Source organism: Scleropages formosus, chromosome 4 (genome assembly GCF_900964775.1).
Source record: "Scleropages formosus chromosome 4, fSclFor1.1, whole genome shotgun sequence".
Classification (NCBI taxonomy): Eukaryota; Metazoa; Chordata; class Actinopteri; order Osteoglossiformes; family Osteoglossidae; genus Scleropages; species Scleropages formosus.
This window is the reverse complement of record NC_041809.1, coordinates 35,411,982-35,436,992: the sequence shown is the minus strand read 5'-3', so window position 1 is coordinate 35,436,992 and position 25,011 is coordinate 35,411,982. Positions and strand designations below refer to the sequence as shown.

At 40.7% G+C, this 25,011-nt stretch overlaps 3 protein-coding genes across 3 annotated transcripts; all 3 read left to right on the top strand.

The window, feature by feature from the left end:
• The first annotated feature begins 659 nt into the window (after nt 1-659).
• Nucleotides 660-6,361, top strand: LOC108934350 (collagen alpha-1(XXIII) chain-like). The gene is made up of 12 exons (XM_018752012.1): nt 660-723; nt 1,125-1,160; nt 2,404-2,457; nt 2,669-2,734; nt 3,102-3,128; nt 3,525-3,593; nt 3,975-4,028; nt 4,137-4,163; nt 4,275-4,328; nt 4,675-4,761; nt 5,309-5,347; nt 5,575-6,361. The coding sequence occupies exons 4-12, from the start codon at nt 2,732-2,734 to the stop codon at nt 5,575-5,577; spliced, it is 363 nt and encodes a 120-aa protein (XP_018607528.1). The 5' UTR covers nt 660-723; nt 1,125-1,160; nt 2,404-2,457; nt 2,669-2,731; the 3' UTR covers nt 5,578-6,361.
• A 2,133-nt stretch (nt 6,362-8,494) lies between these two features.
• On the top strand, nt 8,495-14,203 carry LOC108934349 (receptor of activated protein C kinase 1-like). The gene is made up of 8 exons (XM_018752011.2): nt 8,495-8,726; nt 11,239-11,410; nt 11,797-11,944; nt 12,445-12,540; nt 12,641-12,751; nt 13,332-13,472; nt 13,753-13,863; nt 14,066-14,203. Exons 1-8 carry the CDS (start codon nt 8,618-8,620, stop codon nt 14,129-14,131), a joined length of 954 nt encoding a protein of 317 aa, XP_018607527.1. The 5' UTR covers nt 8,495-8,617; the 3' UTR covers nt 14,132-14,203.
• Nucleotides 14,204-17,472: 3,269 nt separating this feature from the next.
• LOC108934348 (heterogeneous nuclear ribonucleoprotein A/B-like) lies at nt 17,473-21,909 on the top strand. Its single transcript, XM_018752004.2, has 9 exons — nt 17,473-17,573; nt 18,058-18,352; nt 19,378-19,546; nt 19,634-19,792; nt 19,875-20,006; nt 20,272-20,359; nt 20,435-20,599; nt 20,711-20,796; nt 21,260-21,909. The coding sequence occupies exons 2-8, from the start codon at nt 18,084-18,086 to the stop codon at nt 20,779-20,781; spliced, it is 1,053 nt and encodes a 350-aa protein (XP_018607520.2). The 5' UTR covers nt 17,473-17,573; nt 18,058-18,083; the 3' UTR covers nt 20,782-20,796; nt 21,260-21,909.
• The last annotated feature ends 3,102 nt before the right edge of the window (nt 21,910-25,011 follow it).

The window sequence follows — 25,011 nt, the reverse complement described above, 5'->3', positions numbered from 1 at the left end:
TAACTTTATGATCATGCCCAGATAAGCCTTTACACAACCGCTACTCCTGTATTGTACGTAAATGTTTGTGTATCTCAACAAAACAAAAAAAAAGGGTGATCAGGAGTCGTCTCTTCCGAGTTTTATGCAGCTACTCGTGATGAGCATTGGTACATTTAGTGGATAGAAACAAACTAACTTTATGTAAGAATCACGCGTCTGCATCTAAGTGTCTCTTTCTCCTAACGTAATGAACACATTGTATTTTCTATGGAATGTACCGTCGCTTTGGAGAAAAGTGTCTGCAAAATAAATACATGCTAATGTAATGTTAAAACTCAGCACTAAAAAATTTTTAAATGTTTTTTTAAAAAACCTTCAAATGTCTCACTTGAAATACAGAATGATTGTTTTTTTTTTTTTGTCTACTTTTGAAACAGCCCATATCAGTGTTCGTACGTTGAGATTCTTCTGGGTAAAACTGTCAGTACACTATTATGCCAGTCAATGACTATATTAACAATTTCAGTGACTTTGGTAAAGGGTTTTACCCCAGACTTTACATGTCTGGGTGGAGGGCTGCATGGATCCGTACAGTATGTGGAATAACCGGACAAAACGTTAAAGCTTTAAACAACCTGTAATTTTGCCTTCACGTTTTTGGCTCCTTTCTTGGGACAGGGCTCACCTGGCGAGAAGGGTCAACTGGGGGAGTGCAAGGTTCCAAGTGATGAGGCTTTCCAGGTGAGCTGAGGTTTTCCCCTCTTGGGAGAGTGTGGTTCGTTTGTGCTTGAGTGCTAAGAGGTGTGTGATCACATGGGGAAAGCCATCATCCCCTATGGGTTCAGCAGAACACTTGCATTTATTCATTTAGCTGACACTTTTCTCCAAAGCAACTTACAATATTAAGGTTACAATTATTTACCCATTTATACAGCTGGGTAATTTTACTGGAGCAATTCAGGGTAAGTACCATGCTCAAGGGAACTACAGCTGGAGGTAAAGCTCAAACCTGCAACCTTGGGGTCTAAAGGCAGCTGATCTAACCACTATGCTATCAGTTGTCCCACTTCAGCCTGGACACTAAATTTTGAGGATGGACGAATGGCCTTTTGATTTTTGTGTCTTCTTGTGTCCTCTCACAGGGCCCCCCAGGACCCCCAGGAGAACAAGGGCCCAAGGTGGGAATTTTATTTGCACCTATTCAACAGCAATCATTGAACTCTTGCCTCTTACTGAAGTCCTACGAAGAGCAGTCCTGGTTTAAACCGTAGATCCGTTCGTTGAGTCGAGTTTTCCGCAAACTTGAGAGGCACCTGCGGCGTCCCGCCTTACGTAAGAGGCTGATGATGACGTGGTGACGATGAATGAATTCACGGCTAGCGTCGTGTCTTTGCTTGTGTGTAGGACACATACAGTGTACCAGTTCAGACTGTGTGCCAAAGCGTCACCCGATGCGCAAAAAATAACAATAGTGAGCGCCGTCTACAGCTTTTTTAAGAGTGGGGAGGGTGGAAGAGAAGCCAACAGAGGGTGAATAAACCGTAGATGATCCTGTGGCTTCCACATGTACCGCTTTCGAGGTGTCGGTGAAGCTCCAGCTCCCTGTCATCCTCCACCTTCGTGCGATAACTTTGGCTCCCAGTTCATGCGGAGTTGCCTGTGCTTCATGGTAAATAACTAGCAACCTTCGTTGCTTTTTACATTTTTCATAATTATGCTTTCATTTCTTACTACTATGCTTCTATTGGGTGTTAGGGAATTTTGTACAACGTGTAGGGTAAGATATGGGATCGAGGAGCTGACAGTGAGCACCAGCACACTGGTTTGGTTCTTTATTTGGCTTTATTATGTATGCCGTGCCATTGATACTCCTGCCAGGGGACTCTTAACAGCCAAAACTGAAAACAGAGATGCTCAGAATCAGTCTGGAATACCCGATGAATACGTTCTTGTTGACCCTTTTGAGTAAAAAATGAATTCTTACTCCCTATTAAGTTCATAAGTCAGGGAGCAGCTGCACTCTGTAGTATTTATGCAACACCTTTCTCCAAGGTGACTTTCAACGCCAGGTACACTACACTAAACTCCCTACAATGATTCACTCATCTATACATCAGATCGAATTAACACCCTCACTGCGGGCAGTTCGGAGTCACTAGTTCCCCAGAAACACATGTCTTTGGACTGTGGGAGGAAACCAGAGCACCCGAAAGACACCTTTCTTTTCAGAACAGCTTATTTTTTGAACGGCTTAATTTGAATATATTGTCATTTCGAAACTCAGACTTGACTCTGAAAAAGACTCACGTTTGGAAATCAGAGTTTTAATTTTGAAAGTGGAATTTGTGGGGCACTGTATTACCATCTGCTGAAGGGAAGTTTGCTGACCTGTGTTTATTTTTCTATCTTCTTTTCCATCAGGGAGACAATGGACAAAAGGGGGAAAAGGGAGATAGTAATTTGGAAGATAATTTGGTCAGTCTAAAAGAAAAATCTCTAATGTGGTGACCTCTGAGCAAATAATATAACAATCAAATAAATATCAGAAAAAAATAATCAATGGCAGCCCTTGTGTAATGTGTAAACTGTGGTAAAGAATTATTGTAATATTCTTCACATAAAACATTAAGTTGCCTTCAAAGCACATTCTGTATTTTAAAACCCATTAACTCGTGACCTATTTTAGGCACAGATTATATTTCAGCCTGGGCCACCAGGTCTTCCCGGACCACCTGGACCACAGGGTCCCATGGTAAGTGTGAAAGAACAGATGTGCTTTAGGTCTTTTATAAGTGAAAAAGTGAAATGTTTCCTGATATTCCTTTAAAATGATATGAAAAGTTGAAATTATTCTGTTACAATATCAATGCTTTGTTTAGTTCTTTTTATTAATATGTTAATGTAAATTAATAAATGTATTAGTTTTTTGCAAAATTTTTTCATTACATATTTTTTACATATATGAATGAATACCATAATTCTAACTAGAATGATGATATTTAAGTTTAGTTTAAAATGTATCTTAGTTTTCTCTAAGCCAATAACTGAGTTTGAGTGGGAAAATGACATTAAATGAAAGCAACAACATGACAAAAATATTTATGTTTTTTATATTTCAGGGATATCGTGGGCTGCCTGGCATGAAGGTGAGCTTTTTCGAAGCTGCCCTCTGTATGGAAGTGTGATGAGCGCATCTATCAGTATGTGCAGTAGACAGTGGACCAAGTCCTCGGTCCTAGAGCAGTTACTCTGAGCAAATACAACTTAACGCTCGTTTCACTTACTATAATAAACACTTTTATTTTCACATTATATCAACTGTTGCTAACCAAATGTTTTAGATTTTAAAAAAGCATGAAAACAGGTTGTTTATTCTTAAACTGCACTTGACGTTTTAAGCAGCATCGATTTGCCAAACCATGTTTGCATTCCTTGAAAATATGAAAATACATTGGTAACAAAAGACAGCGAAAAAGGAAAACTGATCACGGCTGAAGCTTTTTAAAAGAACACCTTTGTTGTCACCTGCCACGTCTGAGCAGGGTGAGCCAGGCCAGGTGATCAGAGGAGAGAAGGGAGATCCAGGTGACAGGGGTCCCCCTGGGATTCGGGTGAGCCTCTCCTCGCCTCACACACCCACACACACAGATGGCTGCACATTTCTTATTTTACAAGAAGTTCTTATAATTAAATTCCCATGAGCATAAAGAAAAGTGATTTTCGAGTGGACCCGCTTCGGGATGAAACCAGAGAACCTAGAGGAAACCCGCACGAATCCAGGGAGCCCATCCAACCTCCACATGGACTGAGCGGGGATCAAACAAATGTCCAACTGTGCAGCCTATGTGCTGTGAGGCACCTGCGCTGCCTGCTGCGCCTCCATATAATTTTGAGACATCGTCTTGGTGAAATGCAGTTATCGTTTGAAATGTTTGCAATCGTTGTCCTGTTGTCAAGATGTCCACTGCTGTCTCCTCTTGCTGGACTCACAGGGTCTTCCAGGTCCTGTGGGGCTGATCGGCCTGCCAGGCACCAAAGGCGAGAAGGTGTGTACATGCAGTTAGCCTGTCAGGGACTGGTGTAAATTAAGTGGAGGGTTTTTGGGTCCCAGCTCACTCCACCAGGGATCTGATCATTTGCATTCTGGTTTGCAGGGAAAGATGGGTGAGCCAGGGTTGGATGTGAGTACAGACTGGTGCATTACATTCTTGCCCATTCTTTCTCGTAGGCTTGGTTACCTGCCAGCGACCAACTTAATGCACATTTTTCTCTTACATATTCTATCACAACAGGGTTTCCCAGGGCTGATGGGAGAAAAAGGCAACCGGGGGGACAAAGGAGAAAAGGTGGGCCCATCTTCCAATTGTTGTTCACATGGAACGCTGTTGTGTGTTAGATTTACCGTAACCTTCGTTGAGACTCATAATCATTACATCAATGGTTACACAAGTGTAGTAGCAAGTTACTGTAGTGCAACCCAAAGGTTGTTGGTTCCAGCTGCAGAAGGGCCCCTGATGTAGTACCCTTGAGCTGGTGAAAAACAGCGATGTACACGGGTGGAATTATAAGTCATTGACTTTAGACAAAAGCGGCCAAGCGACACAGTAAGTTAAAATAAAGCACACTGCTGTGGTGGGGAGGAGGGACTGGGGGGTACTATATATCTATGAGCATCTTCATGATCTGGCGCAGGGGGATCGAGGTGCTGTGGGCAAGAGAGGCCTGAAGGGACAGAAGGGGGAGCAGGGACCACCTGGACTGGACCAGCCTTGTCCTGTGGTGCGTCATCTCATTGTTCTTCATCTCTGAATAACGACCGTCGTGTACCCTGCTTTATGTGCGTCTTCCTTCTGTGAGCCTAGCACTTCTACTGTTGTGCACGTGTCAAGCTTCAGAAAGACATGTCCATTGCATTCATGCAATGATTTCTTTCCTTGGCCATGTTGCAGCATCTAAGATTAAGAATAAGATTTTTCTTTGCAGAAGATCATGAGGAACACAACTGGTCTCCATCTAGCTGGCTGCTACCAAATACTAGTAGACATGCTTAATCATATATTTGCAATAGAATATTTTAAACTGGCAGTTTGTACCAGTTGCCTGGACTACAGAGCATTATTAAGCAATATTAAGTTGTGTTTGTTACTGTACACTGTCTCAGTCCCATTGCACATCTATTCCAGGATTCCTGTGGTTACTGATAAATATCTGTGATTTATCATCTCAAAATTCTTTCATCTGCCCTCAACCTGAATACGTAGTACATTCATCCCAAGCATACAAGTATTCCCTAAACAGGTAACCCGTATTTATTTTTAATCTACAGGGCCATGATGGACTACCTATACCAGGGTGTTGGCATAAGGTCAGTAGTCGTAGAATAAATAAGGATTTTTTTGAGACTTCATTGCCAGTTTTTCCTCATTAGTCACAGGTTACTGTCATTTTATTATTTGACACTAGAAAGCATACATAGGGTGAGCGGATAATTGGTGGAGTGACTGATCAGTCCTAGTGATAAATTGCTTGGATACATGGGGAAAAATACTTGATCCATGGTTGTACTGACAAATCTCTGATGTTCTCTTGCAGTGACATTCCAAACTTCACAAACAGCCAAACTTCAGATCTGTACATATTGACGGTGAATATCTGTAAAATAAATGATTTCGAGTTTTGTAATATTTCCTTACAAAGTTTCTTTTCTATTTAATATATTGTTTTTTGTATTAATGGACACTGTTATTATCGTCTTATTATCAGTGTTGAAGAGTTATAATTTGAACAAAGACATTTGTAATAATGCATTAGTAAAGGTGTCTAGAAACATGAAATGCACGGGATTCAGGAAAATGTAGTGGGACGTCTACTATCTCAGTTCTTAAAGTTGCTGCTAATCGTTTCTTATCTTATTTACACAACTGACAACTTACCTGCTTAGAAGACAGAACGGATGACAGGAGAGTGTGTGGAACTTCTGGTCTTGGCCAACTGTTTACATATTTTATCACTCTGACTTATTTAATCCTTTTCTGCTTTCAAGAAAGGAGCCAATATTAAAATAAGGCTCCGATGCAAACATGACAACCTGTGTGGGAAGAGACAGAAGGCTATGATTAATTAAACTAATTAATCAATTAATTTGACTGGTCAGAAAATACCGACCAGCATCTACTTGCTCAACAGTGTTAGTTGCCCTCAAAAATCTGAGACTTTAGATTTGAAATCTATAACTGTCAAAACTGAATAATTGTTAAATGTATCAGAAAGGCAACGAGTACTATGAGCATGATTGTTCTTCAAACATTGACAATTTTCAGTTACATTGTCTCTTTTTTATATAGAAGAATTTTCGTGTTTTTTTATGGTTTGTATCTGAAATGAGAGCAACGAGAAAATGTGAAGTGTGTAAGTGTAATAAACATGATTTTGATGTCCATTGTTTTAGTATATCAACTTCTTTTATTTTATTCTATAATGTAAATTGATATAACAGCAATACTTCTTACACTAAAGTTAACGTTGCTATACAGTAAAACTCTTATTTTGATATTTTTTTTTACATACCAAGACTCAGTCAAGCTGTCATGTTGTTTAACAGATTGTCAGTTTCACTATGCATGTGTCACTCTGAAAATATAGTTTGTGTAATATAAATAAAATGATGCCCCCAAACTGATTAGCTCATTATTAAGATTCCACAGTTTTGGTGAAACTCTGGCATTTGGATTACAGTATGAGTCATGTGATGCAAGTCTCTGCTCTGTAAAGAGGTGGACATTAAAGTATCTCAGGACTGTTCTCATTATCTTGTCATTCCAAACTTCTGTCCTGTGTTTTCCAACATGGTTTTTGAGTGGAAACAAACATGTCTTTATTAGCCATATTTTTATTCTGTTCTATATGTTTTAACTCTGAATTTAAAGATTGCTTTTTTGTCTAGGTAAGAATGGACAGGCTGAAATGATACGAATATTTCTATATTAAATGGAAGCCTTTGTAATATTGGTTATTTGCTAAGCGAGCAGTGTTTCGCACACTACCGCCAACATTTTGAATGGGCGGCTGTGCAAACTGTAATGAAGTGAAACTTACCATGTTGTCTAAAATATTGTTTCATTTTTTGTTATGTTGCTAAAGAAATATGTCCCAGGCTACACTAACACTGTATTCTTAAATAAGTTACAAGCTACACACAGACACAGCCACAGCAGGGTCTTTTCGGTTCCTCGGTCAGTGATTCAGTTCAGTCTAACAGATGTTTTCACGCAGGACAGTATTGCAATTCTGAGCTTATTACAGTAGAATCACACAGAAAGCACAATACATACACTTTACATAACATGTTGTTCAGTGAAATGGGAGAAAGAAAAAGTTGAAAACAGGTTAAATGAATCTCCGGGGTCCTTTTACAGTGTACAAGCAGTCTCTGGGTTACAAACATCTGACTTACATACTACCTGTAGTTACGAACCACCCCCCCCCCCCCCCCGTAAAGCCTATATTAAAAATTTGAGTTACTGTATACACAATGGTTCGTAATAACAAACAGGCGCTACTTTGCTACACGCATCAAAACATTGCGTCTATAACGATTCGTCGGCCCGCGATCCCGAGGTAGGACTAAGATTTCCTTCCCGTGTTACCGTATTTGGTTTGAATTATTTTTGTTTTCACCCTCGTAACTATGGCACCAAAAGTGTCAATGAGATGCAAGTGATGGTGATCCATCAAAGAAAAGGAAAACTATCACGATGAAACTAAAGTGGAAATAATAAATCGGAAAAAGGTGAAACGCCAAGGAACATTGGAAAAGCGTTTGGCTACAGTCGGTCAACGATCGGGACAATTTGAAAGGACAAAGCCACAATAATGGAGCATGTAAAAAAGGCTCCGTCCCGATGTCTCTCTCTCTCTATTACAAATACTGTAGTTACATTTATTAAGTAATATACGTACAAATTCGACTTAAATACAGACGCTTGTAATCCAAGGACTGCCTGTATTTGTATTTGGTGAAGGGCTTATTTTAAATGACTTTTAGGTCTAGGATACTTAAGTTTATGAAGGTCATTTCAACATTTTAATAAACATCCAGGTTTTGTGTTTAGCCAGCACTTGTATAATATCATATTTTAAAAATAAAATTTTAGCTCTTTTTTGAAGTATTTTATGTCTGAATTCTGGTGTGTGTTGCTCATTGCATAAGAATTTTAAATTTTTTGATCAACCTTTTTAAAAGGCTGTGACTCCATCTTTTGCAGTGTTCATTTGCAAGATTCTTATTTTTCCTACAAATCTAAATAAAGGTAAATATCCATGTATTATGGGATGCAATTTAAAATAAAATATCATTTGTGTTAATATGCAAAATGTTAACATATGCAAACCAAAGAACATCCCCCTTTCTACTTTACGAACAGAGCAAAGGTGACAACTTCCCACCCACGTCACATGACTGTTCTTACCCAGAATGCAACATAAACGTTTTAGGTGCCACACTTCCGTTTTCTTACTTCCGGCCGATTGCCTCTCTCTTTCCTTTTGCCTGAATGTAAGAGGAGCAGGGCGGACGCAGTCCTCCGACTCTATCCGACCCCATCGTCCCTGAAAGGCACCTTGTTCCGTCGCCAAAATGACCGAACAGATGACAGTGAGGGGGACCCTGAAGGGCCACAATGGCTGGGTCACCCAAATCGCGACCACCCCTCAGTTTCCCGATATGATTCTGTCTGCGTCCAGAGGTAACCCGGCCGCCGCCATTCATCATTGCAGCGCCGGACACTCCGGCTGGTTGACGTGGTACTTCCTGCTGCGGCGCAGTCACTCGCTGCACTAACGCGCCGCATTGAACGACTGTTCTGTGTGTTCATAAAGCGGTGCGAAGCTTACTTAGTAACGGCAGCAAGCTGTACTACTACTACTAGTGTCCATAAAGTTGTCGGAAGATGAACAGTCCCGTCACTGACGTGTTCGCATGATCCGGTAGCAGTGCAATATGAATACACTTGTCGCTGAGGTTGTGCTGGTGGTGGTGGTGCTCACCTCGCTCACGCACGTGTCAGGAGCTGTGGTGGAAGCGGCTAAATGACATGTTCAACAGTTTCTTGCGCAAATGCGATATGACAGAACAACGTTAACTTTTCCACGTGTCAGTGCACTGCAGGTGCTGCCCGCAGTAGCTTAACAGATTATGAGTAATTGCTAATGGACCATGGACGGCCATGGTGTAAACAACTGTATAATAGCTTCAGTTGTACACCTTCTTCTATTCTGTGCCTTAAGTTGGCTGAAACTTTTTTTTTATCTGAAGCGTGTGGTATTTTAACCCATATGATATTGCTGGGTATTTGTTCTGGACAAATCGTCATGTTGGACGGCTGCCTTTGCTCTGACGGTTGCTGGTTCAATCCCTGCCTTTGGAGGTGGTGCCCTTGAGGAAGGTGCTTGCTCTGCAATTGCTCCAGTACCTCATCTGGCTGGGTACCTAGTTGTGGCCCTGCGATGGACTGGCGTCCCGTCCGGGGTGTGCCCCCCACCCCTTTCAGCCTTGCGCTAATGTCTCCGGGATAGGCTCCAACTCACCGCGACTCTGCTCTGTACAAGAGGTTATTGAGATTGGTTGGTTGTTCTGGACAGAGCCTTTGCTTAAGGGTCCTGCAGCAGTAAACATGAGTGGGACTTGAACAAACAATCTTGAGGTTAACAGTGCTTGTGATGCCATGTAATTTCAGCATGGACATTGCATTAAACAGTTAATATTTACATTGTGCTTCACTGCTCATTTTAATTGCAGCTAGATTTTTCTTTACCCTTATCTCACAGGCTTCTTTAAGATGACCTGCATTGTTGATCAGCTTTGTAATGGTTTACCCATTTATAAAGTACATTATTCTTACTCTATCACTTAATTGTCTACCTGTGGTAAAGGTACAACAGCAGGATTTTGGTTTGAACCATGGGCCTTCATATTATAAAGGAATACTCACTGCTGCAATACCTGCTGCCCCTGTAATGGTGAATTAAAACATACCTAATGAAGAAACTTACCTCTACACTTTCTGAGCAGCTTTAAAAGTGCTATAAATCTTGTCATTATTTTACATAAGAAGTTAGGGGTAGCTGATAGTGTAGTGGATAAAGCTGCTGCTTTGGAATCTTCAGAAAGGTACTCACCCTCAATTGCTCCTGTAAAAATTGTTGTATAAGTGGGTAAATAACTGTAGGTAACTTAATATTGTTAGTTAAATCAGCTAAATTAAAAAATACAATGGTAGAAAAACTGGACAAATTACTTTTATAGCGTGCAGTTTGCGCTTATGAGTGAAGCATTGCCCTTATTGTAATCAGGGTTGGTTTGTTTCTTGTGATGTTACATTAATTTGTTTTTCCCTTCAGTCTTCTGCTGGCTTTCTGGGAGCCTAGTTTTGTAAAAACAAAGTTTGCATAACATAAGTTTCTCGAGCATTGCAGCGCAAAATGTTCCACTTCTGTACCTGATGTATATGCTGCTACTGTAGAATAGATGACAGGTTGACAAAACTGGTATAACCTCCAGACTAGATGGGGTGTGGAGCTTCATGTATTCCTCAACTTGAAATATGCCAGAAACAACTGTGATGTATCATTAAATAGAACCATAAATAATTTGTATCAAATATTCAGTGCAAAATTGAGCCATTATATTGGCAGACTTATGATTCATATCAAGCCCACATATGTCATGAGTACCTGATGAACTTTAAAGGGAGATTGTCTTTTTCTCTACAGTAAAATCTCTACCAAGTCTCTCTGAAAGAGTGGTACATCAAAATAGCTTATTCTTAGTATGTAATATTTTTTGCCCAATTTTTATTTTCAGCTGCAGTGAACTGGGAAACATAGTCCCTCAGTGCTAGGATGACTAAAGTCTTGTGTTGCAGCACTTTCAATTTTACACATTCAAGGGTTCGGTAACAGCTGGTAGCGTAGTGAGCTACTGTCTTTGGATCCAGATGTTACAGGTTCGATCCCCATCTCTGGCTGTAGTACTCTTGGGTAAGGTATTTACCCTAAATTTGTGCCAGGAAAATTACCCATCTGAATAAATTGGTAAATAATTATAAGCTTGTAATAATTGTAATCTTAACATTGTAAGTTGCTTTGGAGAGAAAGTGTCAGCTAAATGAATAAATAAAAATGTTACAAATGCAAGGTCTGAAAGTACTGCCCTTTCCCTGTGAAGTGTTCCACCACCATTCGTATCTATCTTTTTAGACAAGACTATCATCATGTGGAAGCTGACCCGTGATGAGACCAATTACGGAATCCCCCAGAGGGCACTGCGTGGTCACTCTCACTTTGTGAGCGATGTGGTCATCTCCTCCGATGGGCAGTTTGCCCTGTCTGGCTCCTGGGATGGGACGCTGCGTTTGTGGGACTTGACCACGTAAGTTATGGGGTAGACCTTTTCTTGTAACTATGATAGCAAGTACTGGGTACTTACACTTTGTGATGTAGTTGTAGCCAAACATAATTGTTGTGTTTTTGTTGTCGGTCGGTCTCACTTCATGACAACTTCAGTTCCATCTGTCATTGATCCCATTGCAGTTTCAGTAGCCCTCAGATCTGATGGATTAAGATATATAGAGGTATCAACTAGGGAAGTAAATTTGTTGTGAATTATGAGGACGTAGTTCATAGTTAAATGTTTTCAGCTCAAGCCCCCAATACTGCTGTACCACTTTTGAACAAGGTGCTTAGCCTGAATATCTCCAGTAGAAAATGAGAACACATCAGTCTGCAGGAGAGACTAGTAACTAGTTTCGCTTGCAGCGGAACCACGACTCGGCGCTTTGTCGGCCACACTAAGGATGTCCTCAGTGTTGCCTTCTCTGCTGACAACCGCCAGATTGTGTCAGGGTCGCGGGACAAGACCATCAAGTTGTGGAACACCCTGGGTGTCTGCAAGTACACTATTCAGGTGTGTGGTCAAATAATTTGTAGTGTGGTTGCATAACATTTTATAAAAGCTCTGGTGTTTTATTTTATCCACCTGCATTCTTCTGTTTATTTTCACTCGGTAGTGTAGGTGAGTTTCGGGAACTGGGTAACATTTTGTCGAAATAAATGTCTCTGTATAAGAGCTAATCTTCTGCAAATTATTCTGAAGTCTCCCACTGTATTGAATTGTTTGCGTGATGTCTTCTGTGACCTGGTCTTCCTTGATTGCACAGTTTTTGTTTTATGATGTCTGGGAACGTAGTGTGTGTGACGCTGCACTTTTGCTCAAGGGTGAACAATAGCGACAGTAAGGGGGTGAATGCATTGCATTTCTTAATTTGCAACACGGTGCCGGAGGGTAGATACAAGTAATAATTTTGATCCAGCTGCTTAACTCGCAGTTTTGTTTTTAACCAAGTTTGTAATCTCTGTGATGGTCCTGCAAGTGTGGGAAAAACCTCTGGTGTTTCTCTACTGCAGGATGAGAGCCATACTGAGTGGGTGTCCTGCGTGCGGTTCTCTCCCAACAGCAGCAACCCCATAATTGTGTCCTGTGGCTGGGACAAAATGGTCAAGGTATGAGGGAAGTAGCTGCATCTTCAGTAACAGCATGATATTGTAAAGAATGATCTTTCTTTCCAGTGATGCCATACCGCAACTTTCCTTCTGTCCACAGGTGTGGAACCTGGCCAACTGCAAGCTGAAGACCAACCATATTGGCCACACAGGTTACCTGAACACTGTCACTGTTTCTCCTGATGGCTCTCTGTGTGCTTCCGGTGGCAAGGTGAGCTGATGTGCTTTACATCAAAGTAATTACTCTGAGTGCAAAAATACTGTGGATTTTTTTTCTTGTATAATTTAGGAAATTTTAACTTTTAATTAGGATAAACCAATTAATGTTTTCCAGTGAATAAATTTTGCCACTACTGTGCTTTAGTGTGAAGTGTTATACAGTTATAAGAAAAAGGAAACTTGCTGATTTTTGGTGGGAGCACTGGAAATACTTTTATTGGCATTGCCAGGTGGTAGTAAACTATGGAGGGGTACATGTGCTCTCATCAGATTAAATGGAATATGAATTGACCATATCCTGATTGTTGTCTCTGTGGTTCATTGTGACTTCATTGATCATTTTCTGGAAAAAAAACTTAAGTCCAAATTGAGATTTCAGTTTATGGGTGTAAATCTAGAGGCAGAACTGAGATGTGGACTGAGTTGGAAATCCTCGATTTGTTCATCATAACTAATAGACCAATGCATAATACGATACCCATCAATAAATAAAAATAGTATTTTTTTGTGAAGGCTCTTGAACAGGTAAGGCTCTTGAACAGGTGAGCCTCTACTTCCTTTTTGTCATTTAGGATGGGCAGGCAATGCTGTGGGACCTGAATGAAGGGAAGCACCTGTACACCCTAGATGGTGGAGACATCATCAATGCCCTCTGCTTCAGCCCTAACCGATACTGGCTGTGTGCTGCTACTGGTCCTAGCATCAAGATCTGGGTATTTGTTCAGCTCTGATTGAAGGATTTCTCATTTTAATTGCTGCGGTTGTGTAGCAATCTGCTTTTTATGCTTTGATATTTAGTTCTCTTTAATTTATTATTGGAAAAAAGTAGACATTGGCACAATTAAATTTTGTAATGTTTATCTTAATGAGTTTGGGTGCTTGCCAATGAGATTATTACCCCACTATTTTTTTTTTTTTTTTTTTTTTGTCTTTGCTAGTGTACCTTTTCTTTGTGCCTTTTCCAATTCTGCATTAAATCTTTCTTTTTCTCAGGACCTGGAAGGAAAAATAATTGTTGATGAGCTGAGACAGGAGGTCATCAGCACCAACAGCAAAGCTGAGCCACCCCAGTGTACATCGCTTGCCTGGTCTGCTGATGGGCAGGTATGGTCAATGGTGTTCAGGTAGTACACACTTGAGAGTACATTTTTACATGCACATTTTTACACAAGTGACTAACTGTATATGTTTAGTCATGTTTCAACATGTTTACCATTTTTATACTGTAATACTTGTATAGTTTGTGAAAGGTTAATAGCGGGAGCCCTGACTTGGGAATAACCCAAAATATTTTTTTCTTTCGTAGACCCTGTTTGCTGGCTACACTGACAACCTGATCAGGGTTTGGCAGGTTACCATTGGAACCAGATAAAGAAAAAACTGGCAACAATTTGGCTCCAAACCAAGATGTTGACCTTAAATAAATTAAAAAAAAAAAAAAAAATTGCCTGGTTCTTATTTTCATAAAGTAACTCATGTGACCTTTCAGTTTCTGGGGAAATGCCTGAAAGAGTAATTAATTCATGTTGCAGTATGATAACATGTTGATAAAGAGAGGTACCTTTCAAATATGTCAAGCTCTCAGTAGGACCTACCGATAATGTGGAATTCAAAGGTAAACTGCAGGCCACCTATTTGCTCTCCTTCCTGCGTAATTAGCCTGATCAACACAACATAATTCACGATTGACCCAATATTTTCATGAATGGACACGGCGCTTTGAATCACGTGGCTGGCTTGCTTTATTTGCTAAACCACCCCTATGTTGATACGGCTGTGTCGATTTCCGACCGGACTATTTCACTCTGCACTGCAAACTGAAACGCGTGAAAACCGCAGTGGACTTCGGGAAACGGCGCGCGCGCGCCCGAACACCAGAGGAAAAAAGCGGTCCGCCACCGAAATGACGAGCGCGCGGCCGCGCGAACCCCGAACATGTGACGTCATACGCAGCGCGTAAAGCGACTGTCGGGACGGGGGGTGGCAGGCCGTCGGAGCGCGTTCGTGGGACTTGTCTTCGGAGGTTTGGCGGGCACAGGTCCAAGTCCCTTTTTTTTTTTTGTATGTTTGTTTTGTTAAGCCGTTGTGTTGAAATAATTTATCCTATGTGTGAACATCTCTTACTACCTTCATCAAAAATACCTGGCGCGACAGAAAACGACGTTGGACCTGCGGACCGGCTGTCCACCTGGTAAGCAAATATTTCACTGCATTACGACGTCCAGCTGCTGGTGGTAGTGGCATAGCTTTCCTTACAGCTTTACGTATTTCCTTAAATACTAGAAACTCCGGTGATAACTGTAGAAATGTACCACAAACATGATAATGAAACTTTGATTTTGGTAGCGTATTTCTACATTTACTTGTTGTTGGCGAAGCGGATGAATGAACTGTTCACGCTGTGAGTAGAGTTTCTGATAAAACCACTGGGTCCCTTGTTTGCGATTATTGCCTGCGTAGTAGGTTTAAGCCACTTTATCTGGATAACTTTAAAAAAACTAGTATACTGTATACCGGTTCAAAAACTTCTTCATGCGATATAGATCAGATGTGGGCAGAAAGCGCTCTATTTTGCACTTGCCGCCCCTAGAGGAAGCGCGCGCTATTACAACGAGCGCGCGGTTAATGGCGCAGAATCTGTCGGCGTGTTTGTGAGCGTAAATTAGGCGGGAAAAACACCGCGTGAAAACAAACCACAATTATAACAGTTTGTAGCAAAATCATTAATCTTTACATTTCTGTATAGGATCGTAAAAATTTAGTATTAATATGATGGTTGCTGTTGTGACACTTAAGACAGTTGGGAAGAAATTAATATTACTAATCATGTATGATTTGCATCGCATGCCCTACCTTTTTGCTTTTTTGTTGCACCTTTCTCCTACTCACAACCACTCAACAAATATAATTTTAAATTGTTCAATAAATGTATTTAAAGTGCAAGCGTGTTTGCTAGTCGTATGCTACAGCAGTTTGTGCACTTGAGACTGAAGTTTCTTTCAACAAATCTCTTTCATAAAAGCTCATCCAACTGATGTTACATGGTGCAAAGACAAAGATGCCACTTTTAAACCAAAAAAAAAAAATTAAGTGAAAAAGGTACATTGAAATTGTTCGGGGGTTAATCTTTAAATACCAAAAGTATTCCCCCCCCGGGGTTCAGCTACACAGGTGAAGGTAATTCTAGCATTTACCCACTGGATTATGCCCCTCAGGTACAAGGGTTTTCCAATGAAGCTAAACTCTGCAAGCTGTAAAGAACAAACAAAATATCTTGTGCCTCTAGTATCATTAAGGAACAAGAGTTGAAGTCATGATATGGAAGGCCAAGAAAAACCTGATAAATTCCCTAAAAACAGGTCAGGTATGTAAGGAAGAACCCAAAGGGCCTGCAAAGGTGTAGTGGTGGAATTTGTTGTATTCACATGTCTACACCACTAAGTTCTTTACCACGTTGGTCATATGACATAAGCAGAAGATACTTTAGCTAAAAAGAAGCTTTCCAGCTGTATAAGGATGAATCTTTTATACTTTGTTGTGGGGCACCAGCAACACATGATGGTGGTCTGTTGAAAGGGGGTTAAAAAGAGTTCAGCTTTACATTAAATTCTAGAAAGCAGATTCATTTCTGTCAGTAAGTGAATAAATGGAATCTGAAACTTGCTTCATTTTTTTCAGCATCCATCAGTCAACTAAACTGCAACATAGTTCATTATTGCAAAGAACTTACTGACATGAGTTTAAAATGGCCAGAGCTTTGAATATTTTTGATAGCCTGTGGTGGATTTTTAACACGCAGTGCACACAAGAACAAAATACTTGCTCACTTTACAGTTGTGTCGGAGTGAGTGGCAGAACGTTCCAGAAGTGAGCTTTAAACTCATCTGGCTACATTGTGTGTTTACAGGCTTCTCTGCCAAAGCTGGTGTATTGACTCCTTTTGCAGATTCACTTTTTTCATCTAGAACTTGTTAAATCGTGGTAAAGATGAAATGTAAACACACAGACTGACAGAAGGGTGGTTATCCGTTATAATACATGATGACATGTCCGACGGAGCAGTTTGTGTTCTGAAACTCACCGAACTGTGGCTTCCCAATTTTTTTGGATTAAAAAAAAAAAAACTTATGTCACAGAAAAGGCTTCCTGCAACGTCTTTCTCATGCATGGCAATGCTTCGCTGTTTTGTATTTCGATGTTGGCGTGTTGCACTGCCATCAAAATCGCCTCAGCTCGGGTCAACAAACTGAACTGACACTAAAATTGTGTTTATTGCATTTCGCACTGTTAGAGCTCCCAGACGAGGTTTTAACCATTGATAAAACTGTTCGCGGAACAAATGTTTTGACCGTTAATTTTAATATTTTAATACTACAACGTGTAAATTTGTCGCATAACCAACACGACATTGATTTCGCTATTTCTCGTCCTGTTTACACACTAGTAGGTAGCATAGCTTGCGTGTACCTTTCCTACTAATTTATAATATAACAAATAATATTTTCTGAACATAATTATTACTTGTACACTTGTCTGGCTGATACAAAAAATGTTTTGAAGCATTTACAATATTTTGCTTATTTTTCTAGCAACCACTTCTACGTAGTAAACGAAAGCATTCAGAGTGGGCAGCCCTTTGAGATGTGAAGTAACCAATAGAAAATGACAATGAATATGAATGACGGCTCCAGTTAGCGAATTGCGTCCTCTCTTATTGAAATCGGAGTTTTATCCGGTCCTATAAAATCCACCACGAGTTGGCATTGTAAGGGAGAATCCATCTTGAAAGCTTCACTTGCGTTAGCATTCGAGCAGTAAGTGTCCATGGTTTACTATAAATCTAAGAAGTGGCTTTAATATTCTTTTATGTGCCATTCAATTGCACATTTTTTAGCATGGAAATGCGCCAAGATCGCGGTAAATGCATGCATGCATGTATGTACTAGGCTTAAGTTTTAGATCGGCGCGAGTTTTTTGTAAACTAGGCTTGCCAGCAAGGCCTAGCTGAGCTGAGCCATTATGTAAGGAGGAAATAGCGCGTCGTGCCGCTGCAAGCGTGCTTACTGGATTCTTTAATATGCGTTTAATTGTTGTGTAAATAATATTGCATATCCCGACGTGTGGATTGACAATCCGATTGTCGCCACTGATGATCATGCTAGGGCTCCATCGGTAGACGCAAGTTCGAGTCATTTTCTGTAGCTAGCTTAGCTAGCTAGTTAGCTAGCTAGCTACTGTCGTAGTGCATTTTACGTTCGCTTCGCTTACTCGTCACGTTGCGTTCTTGTACTGTACTAGTATTCCAACACAGGTAAAGGATCAAAATGTCCGAAACCGAGCAACAGTTTATGGAGACCTCGGAAAATGGCAACGAAGGAGACGAGAGCTTGAACGGAGCGGAGGCGACGGGGGAGCCCGGGCCGGAGGAGGAGCAGGGAGAAGAAGAAGAACAAGAAGCGCTAGCGGACGCCGCTGCGGAGGAGGAGGAGGAGGAGGAAGAAGAAGAAGAAGAAGAAGAGAAGGAGGACGACGACTCCCAGAACGGAGTTGAGGGCGGACAGATCAATGCTAGCAAGGGCGAGGAAGATGCGGGGTGAGTGGGCTCCTTGGGCTTGCGTTTTAAGTCGAGAAAACACCCTGGGAAACGATTGCATTCGAGCCTCAGGTTTTTTGCTCGAAATGTTCTTTTGTTCTGCCAGTCTTTGTTGGCGCCATGGCATGCATGTGCCCTTGCCTTGCATGGGGGATGGGCTGCAGTTTGAGCAGTTTCCTTGTGTTTACGCGTTTATTTATCCCTCAGTTAACACCCTTTGTGGTCTTTTGGGACCCTGAAGTCTGAGCCTTTCATCATGCTTTTTTGTACTTGCTCAGCTGTTGTGAAAGTGTTACGAGCAAAAACACTGAAAGGAGTGATGGTAGGGGGTGATGTTTATACAACACTGTACTTTTTACCTGCTTCTAATGGGAACACCAGTCAATCTGCGGCACCTGTACCGTAGTGGTTAGAGCTCCTGCCTTTGGACCCAGAGCTCACAGGTTTGATACCCACCTTCAGCTGTAGTACCCTTGAGCAAGGTACTTACCCTAAATTACACCAGTACGAAGTACCCCGCTGTATGAACAGGTAAATAATTGTAAGTACCTTAATGTTTTAAGTGGCTTTGGGGAAAAGCGTCAACTAAATGAATAAATGTAAATTTCATATGGGCTTAATCACCTCAGAATGCTGCAGCAGATGGACAGATATTTACCTGCTTCAGGTGTAAATGTCTAAATTTGAGCTAATCATACCTGATTCAGAGGCTTCTAAGTTGATGTAACAACTAGTATGGTTTTTATTGATGTTGGGGTTTCCTTTTTTTTTTCTTTTTTGCTAGGGCTAATGAGTAGGGTAAGAGGCATCCCCTTATACTCAGACTTAGTATACTTCTGTTCTACCCTTAAGCTGAGTACTTGAGTTTTTCCCAATGAAAATTACTCAGATTATATGTGGGCATTTGTGACTATCTTAGTGCGCAAACCTGTTGTTTTTGCCCATCTTTTTTTTTTCCTTCCTCCCCCCAGGAAAATGCTTTGCTTTGTCTGCCAAATAAATTAATAAATACTTTTTATTTTTAGGAAAATGTTTGTTGGTGGCCTTAGTTGGGACACAAGCAAGAAAGACCTCAAGGATTATTTCTCTAAGTTTGGGGAAGTTACTGACTGCACCATAAAGATGGATCCCAACACAGGAAGGTCAAGAGGCTTTGGATTCATCTTATTTAAAGATGCAGCCAGTGTGGAAAAGGCAAGGCAAATCCTCAGTGTACAGTAAAAGTTTTTAAAGGAGTTTCAATTCCCAGGGCCAGACTAACCTTAATTTTTTCCCCCTCAGGTTTTGGAGCAGAAGGAGCACAGGCTAGATGGGAGGCATATTGATCCCAAGAAAGCAATGGCAATGAAAAAGGAACCTGTGAAGAAGATATTTGTTGGTGGTCTGAATCCAGAAACAACAGAAGAAAAGATTCGCGAATACTTTGGAACCTTTGGCGAGGTTGGTCACATGGAATAGAATTGAATGCTTTCTAAAGGCTTACAGACTGACTGGTCCTGACGAAGTTCCCTTTATTATTTAGATTGAAGCTATTGAGCTTCCAACAGACCCAAAGACAAGTAAACGGAGGGGCTTTGTCTTCATTACGTTTAAGGAAGAGGCACCGGTCAAAAAAGTCCTTGAGAAGAAATACCATAATGTTAGCGGAAGCAAGGTGAATGAAAAGTATTAGCTCATGTGAAATTTTTTTTTTTTTTTTTTTTTTATAAAGCCTTATTACAATCAGTAGGTACATTTTAACTTGAAATTACTGGGTGTCTGATCTCTTGAGTGATGCATTTTGCTGATTTTATCCAAACAAGTTGAGCCCTCACCCCTTATAGCTTGACACTATATTTCTAGGTATATTTGTGTTCGGTGTCGTTGGCTTCATAGTTTTTTGTACTCACTATTCTTTGTTGTATTAATTCCCTCTCCAGTGCGAGATTAAAATTGCCCAGCCCAAGGAGGTTTACCAGCAGCAGCAGTTTGGTGGCCGTGGTTACGGACGAGGCCGGGGTCGTGGTGGTACGTATTCTGTGCTACAGCACGTTTTGAACCCTTAATTCTGTGATTCACTGACTTTTCACTTTCTCTTCACAGGCCAGAGCCAGAACTGGAACCAGGGTTACAATAACTACTGGAATCAAGGCTATGGCAACCAGGGCTATGGCTATGGTGGCCAGCAGGGATATGGAGGCTATGGTGCATATGGCAACTATGACTACTCCTCTGGTTACTATGGCTATGGGGGGGGCTATGATTACAGTAAGTGTCAACCACTGTGAATGCTTTACCATACATTCATGTTCTCTGCACAGTACTCACTCAGCCTCCCCCCCCTCCCTTTCTCCTTCCCTTTTCTTTCCACTCCTACAGACCAGGGCAATACAAGCTATGGGAAAACTCCGAGACGTGGAGGCCACCAGAGTAGCTACAAGCCATACTGATCCCATGTAGTGCAGGTATGCATTCTGGCTACACGTGGACTCATGGTATATCTAAGTCATTAATGCAATGAAGCTTGAGCTGCCGATCTAGACGTTGCTATGTTTTTGACAAGGATTGTACAAACGAGGCCTGGAATCTTACTGATTTATGTTGTACATGAGCCATAAATTCTAGAAACTGAGAACTTGTCACTGTCCACATAACCCCTGTGCAATTATGAAATGTATTTCGCCACACAAATGTACAATATAATCAGTAAGGGCTGAAACTGTACTGTAACACCATATTTGAAACATTTGTAGTGAGTAGAGGATGTAAAATCTTTCTCGCACTGACAAATTGACAATTGAATGCTCTGCTTTTTGTTTGTCAGTATTTCAAAAATCATCCAGTGTTTGCTTATTATGTCCATTTCTTTCACACCATTGGGTTTTTGAGTAGGCAGTATGCTTCTTTTTGTTTTCTTTCCCTTTTAAGGACTAAAGTAAGTGAAAGCAGGAGCCTGTGACGCAGCGACAAACGCAGGGCCTGACTTGCCTTTTCAAGTCGGCAGAATTACAGACTCGTGCTCCATTTGTACAGAACCATTGATTTGGGGAGGCAAATGTCAATTTTCCTTTATTTTATATTGTTTTGTGTCCATACACATTTCCAGAGATGGAAGTGTAATTTTTACTGTACTTTTTGGTACCTTTTTGAATCTAATGTATTGTATGGTTGTATTTTACATGTCTACTGGATTTACCACAATTGAGAAGAGCCGTCAGAGCTTTTGAAATAAACAATTTTTGAGTAATTTTTTTTCCCCCCGTGTTTTCTAGATTTACTTTTGTCTTTGCAAACTTCATGGCTGCCTGGCTGGGTTTAAAGGCGAGAGTCGGCAATCAAATGAATCAAGTGACTCATTTCATTGTAAGCTTGTCTAGTTAATTTTGTGAGTGTTTTGACTTGTAGATGAGGGCAAACCAGCATTTCTCTTTGTTTGGCTTTTAAGTTGATCTGAGTTTAAGTGGTTTTGATAGTTGTAACTACACCCGTGAAATGTAAGGAGGAACTCCCTCCCCCATTGGAAATTCATTCCTCTAGAGTGTTTTGGGCAAATTGTTAGAAATAAAATTTTGGTTTAATATTTGTGTGGATGCTTATTTATTAACTACTAACGATTTGTTTTTTGAGTAGCTCGGACTTAATGGTAGTTTCTTTCCAGGCTCGTATTCTGGCTACTGGTTTGATAGTTGAAATAATTCTTAATTTTGGCATCACTCTTGTATGAGCTGTTTCTTGGTTACCACAATTTTGACAAACCATGTATGTGCTAATACCTGTTACAGATGGGTCATCTGAGAGTGAAAGCTAGCTTAATCGTCCTGTAGAGATACTTCAGTTTATAGCAGTGAATTGTCGTTTCTTCTGACTAAATTTTGTGTTCTAGATCATGATGAAAACAGTCAGTTTTGTGTGCTGTGGTGTTAAAACTGGCGGGGGTGGGGGTGTCATTCAATTTCTTGCTGCAGTACTGAACCTGAATGCTCAATGCATGCAGTAGGGTTCTGCAGTGCATGTGTGACACAACACAGGGTGCCCAGTTGTGCCTCCATCTTTTTAAACATGGAAACGCAATGACTCCAAGGGCCAGTGCTTCTCCATTTCTGTTCTGGCTGGTGTGTGGGTAGCGTTTCTAGCTTTGTAAATGGACCCTAACTAGACCCGTGTTTGGACTCTACTAGCGGACATTTCTCACTAACCATTTTTAGCAAGACTTTGTGCTTTAAAGTGACTCTTATTCAGGAGGAGAGTGCTGCTACTCCCTACTAATAGAACAGTGAGGATCACAGGGCCCTCCGTTTTAAGATGGACATATGTACATTTTCCTTTCTCCAAATTATTTCTGCTTAGAATGTGAACTAGTACATTGCTCGGGACCTGAGTTGTACTACGCATTCACCCTACATGTGCATGGTACTGTCTTGGAGACCTTGACATTGAGATGTATCTACAGCTTTGTTTTTGTTTCCTTTTGTTTTGCAGATTGCTGTTCAAAACCTTAATATATGGTGTATTATCTAGGAAGGTTGTCGGTAAAGTACAACCATTTTTGCTGACTTCTCCCTTTCACTGGCCCTAACAGTATTTGAACATCTATTAGTGTCTTGTTTCTTGTAACCATGCATAGAATTGTAAGACATCTTAAGTCAACAATGACTTTTGTTCAGCTGCAGAAATCCTTTATTTTTTTTAAAAAAAAAAAAAAAGTGCAGTAGAAATGGTCATGTCTGCATAAGAGTAAGAGCCTTTGGTGTTTATTACTTTGTTATAATACACTAATTTTATCTTTGTTTTGAAAGAAATTAAACTCCCAAGTTTTCTCCCTCATTTTATCTTCAAGTGTAAGGGTAGTGTGGTTAAGGGACATAGTTTGGGGTGTCGTTACCTGTTCTCCTGCCTAAAGTGCGGTGTATGTGATTGCAGAAACTTAGTTTTGGTTTTTTTGCCTCACTTAAACTATATAATTCATAACTTCAGCACGCAAAATGGTAAAACCACTGTTTTTAGCTGGGAGATGATCTATTTTCGGTTGTCCCACTTGAGCTGAAATTCTGAACTGAGGATATGAAGTTAGTCCATTATTTAATCAACACAAAAGGATCGCTATGGTTTGTAAAGGCTTTAAGAGCCAAATATTTAGAAATTTAAAATGGAAAATTACCTTGATTTGGCAGTTACCATTTCTGTTCTACCAGTGTGCTTTTTCAATAGCACTAATAAGGTTATGAAATACAGTTTTGTAATTTGAATGTGTTTTTCCCATGGAAAACGGTACTTTTTCGACTTAATTTTGGGAGCATGTTTAATGTTAAAGCAGTTGTTTTGGAGGTGTGCGCTCTAGGGGTTGTGCTTTCATTGGGCAAAATTTTCCGTTCAGATAGTGTTGAAAATGGAGTCAATATTTGAACTGTGAACAAAGATAAGGGCCCACTGATAAATGTAGTGATCTGAAGCCTCCAGCTGTCAACTATGATATGCCCCCCACCCCCCCAATTATTTTCCTTTGCTAATCAGAGCACATTAGATTAAGTGGCTTCTAAATAATATGCAAATAATAAAACATCTTCCACCCAGGCTGACCTTCCTGCTCCGCTACCTGAATAGTCACTGCAACATCCATCCCCCATAGTTCTGAGTTGGGGGAATGTTCCTGGGGGAAGTAACAGGCCCGTGTGTGTGATAGGTGGCGTTTCCATCTCAAGACCCTTCTTGACTGTGAGTGTAGGACACTCGTGGCTCGTTTCCAACTGCGTTGTTTCTCTTATAGTCCACACACAGTTCTGTTTGCTAGGTTTTACTCTCATCCGATTAACTTTTCCTCATCTGTCTTTCCACTCCTGCAGCACATAATCTGCTCCATTTCTCAAAAGCAAAAGAAGTCTGCCATGCATACAGTGTTTTCTGGTAGGAATCTGCTCGACTGTCCTGTTTTCTACAGCTGCACTGCATGCAGTGTCTGGAGAGTGATGTGAGAAGTAGGAACACCTACGTTGCCCACCAACCACCTTTATTGCCCCCCCCCCCCCTTTTTTTTTTTTTTTTTTCTTTTTTAAAAAAAACGCTTACAAAAAAGATTTCAGTAAATGTTCTTAGCACTAGTAATGAAGTGAGGTGGGAGCCATCTGTACAGGGCAGACCAGATTTACCATAGTACAGGGTATGTGACATTAGGGTGCCTTCTGTTCACGATGGGCCTTGTGCCACATGTCCTGGTGCTCAGCATATCTTACCCCACCAGGAGGGAGGAAGTGAGGTTGTCTGATGAACCTGTTGCTCTGTGTCTGTGAGGAAGCTGCTTGGGTAAAAATGCAGTTTAATGTGTGTCAGATAAATAACGCTGGCAATGCAGTAAACAGCTGTGGTATTGATCATTTCAGAGTTGCACTGTACAGCTGAGGGCTTTGACAATGTCAGTTTTATACCCAGCTGTATAAATGGGTTAGTAATTGTAAATACCTTAACAAATAAATGTAAATAAATGAAAAATGTCCTTTAAGGTGTGTGATTCTATGAAGCTGATAACGGTATGAAAAGTCTGTCCGTATTTCATATTAGTCACTATCAAGCGGCAAAGCACACATTTGTTTTGTGTATGGTATTATAGTGCAATAAATTATATTTACATTTAACTGACACTTTTCTCCAAAGCAACTGAGAACTATTTACCAATTTATGCAGCTGGG

What these genes read in the sequence shown, in the direction of transcription:
- LOC108934348 (XM_018752004.2), top strand. Translation starts at nt 18,084, where the DNA reads ATGTCCGAAACCGAGCAACAGTTTATGGAGACCTCGGAAAATGGCAAC. An exon ending in ATGCAGCCAGTGTGGAAAAG is followed by an intron (nt 19,547 to 19,633) that starts GCAAGGCAAATC and finishes TTTCCCCCTCAG; the next exon opens with GTTTTGGAGCAGAAGGAGCA. An exon ending in TGGGGGGGGCTATGATTACA is followed by an intron (nt 20,600 to 20,710) that starts GTAAGTGTCAAC and finishes CCACTCCTACAG; the next exon opens with ACCAGGGCAATACAAGCTAT.
- LOC108934350 (XM_018752012.1), top strand. An exon ending in CAGGCACCAAAGGCGAGAAG is followed by an intron (nt 4,029 to 4,136) that starts GTGTGTACATGC and finishes TCTGGTTTGCAG; the next exon opens with GGAAAGATGGGTGAGCCAGG. An exon ending in TGGACCAGCCTTGTCCTGTG is followed by an intron (nt 4,762 to 5,308) that starts GTGCGTCATCTC and finishes TTTAATCTACAG; the next exon opens with GGCCATGATGGACTACCTAT.
- LOC108934349 (XM_018752011.2), top strand. Translation starts at nt 8,618, where the DNA reads ATGACCGAACAGATGACAGTGAGGGGGACCCTGAAGGGCCACAATGGC. An exon ending in GCTGGGACAAAATGGTCAAG is followed by an intron (nt 12,541 to 12,640) that starts GTATGAGGGAAG and finishes TTCTGTCCACAG; the next exon opens with GTGTGGAACCTGGCCAACTG. An exon ending in GTCCTAGCATCAAGATCTGG is followed by an intron (nt 13,473 to 13,752) that starts GTATTTGTTCAG and finishes TCTTTTTCTCAG; the next exon opens with GACCTGGAAGGAAAAATAAT.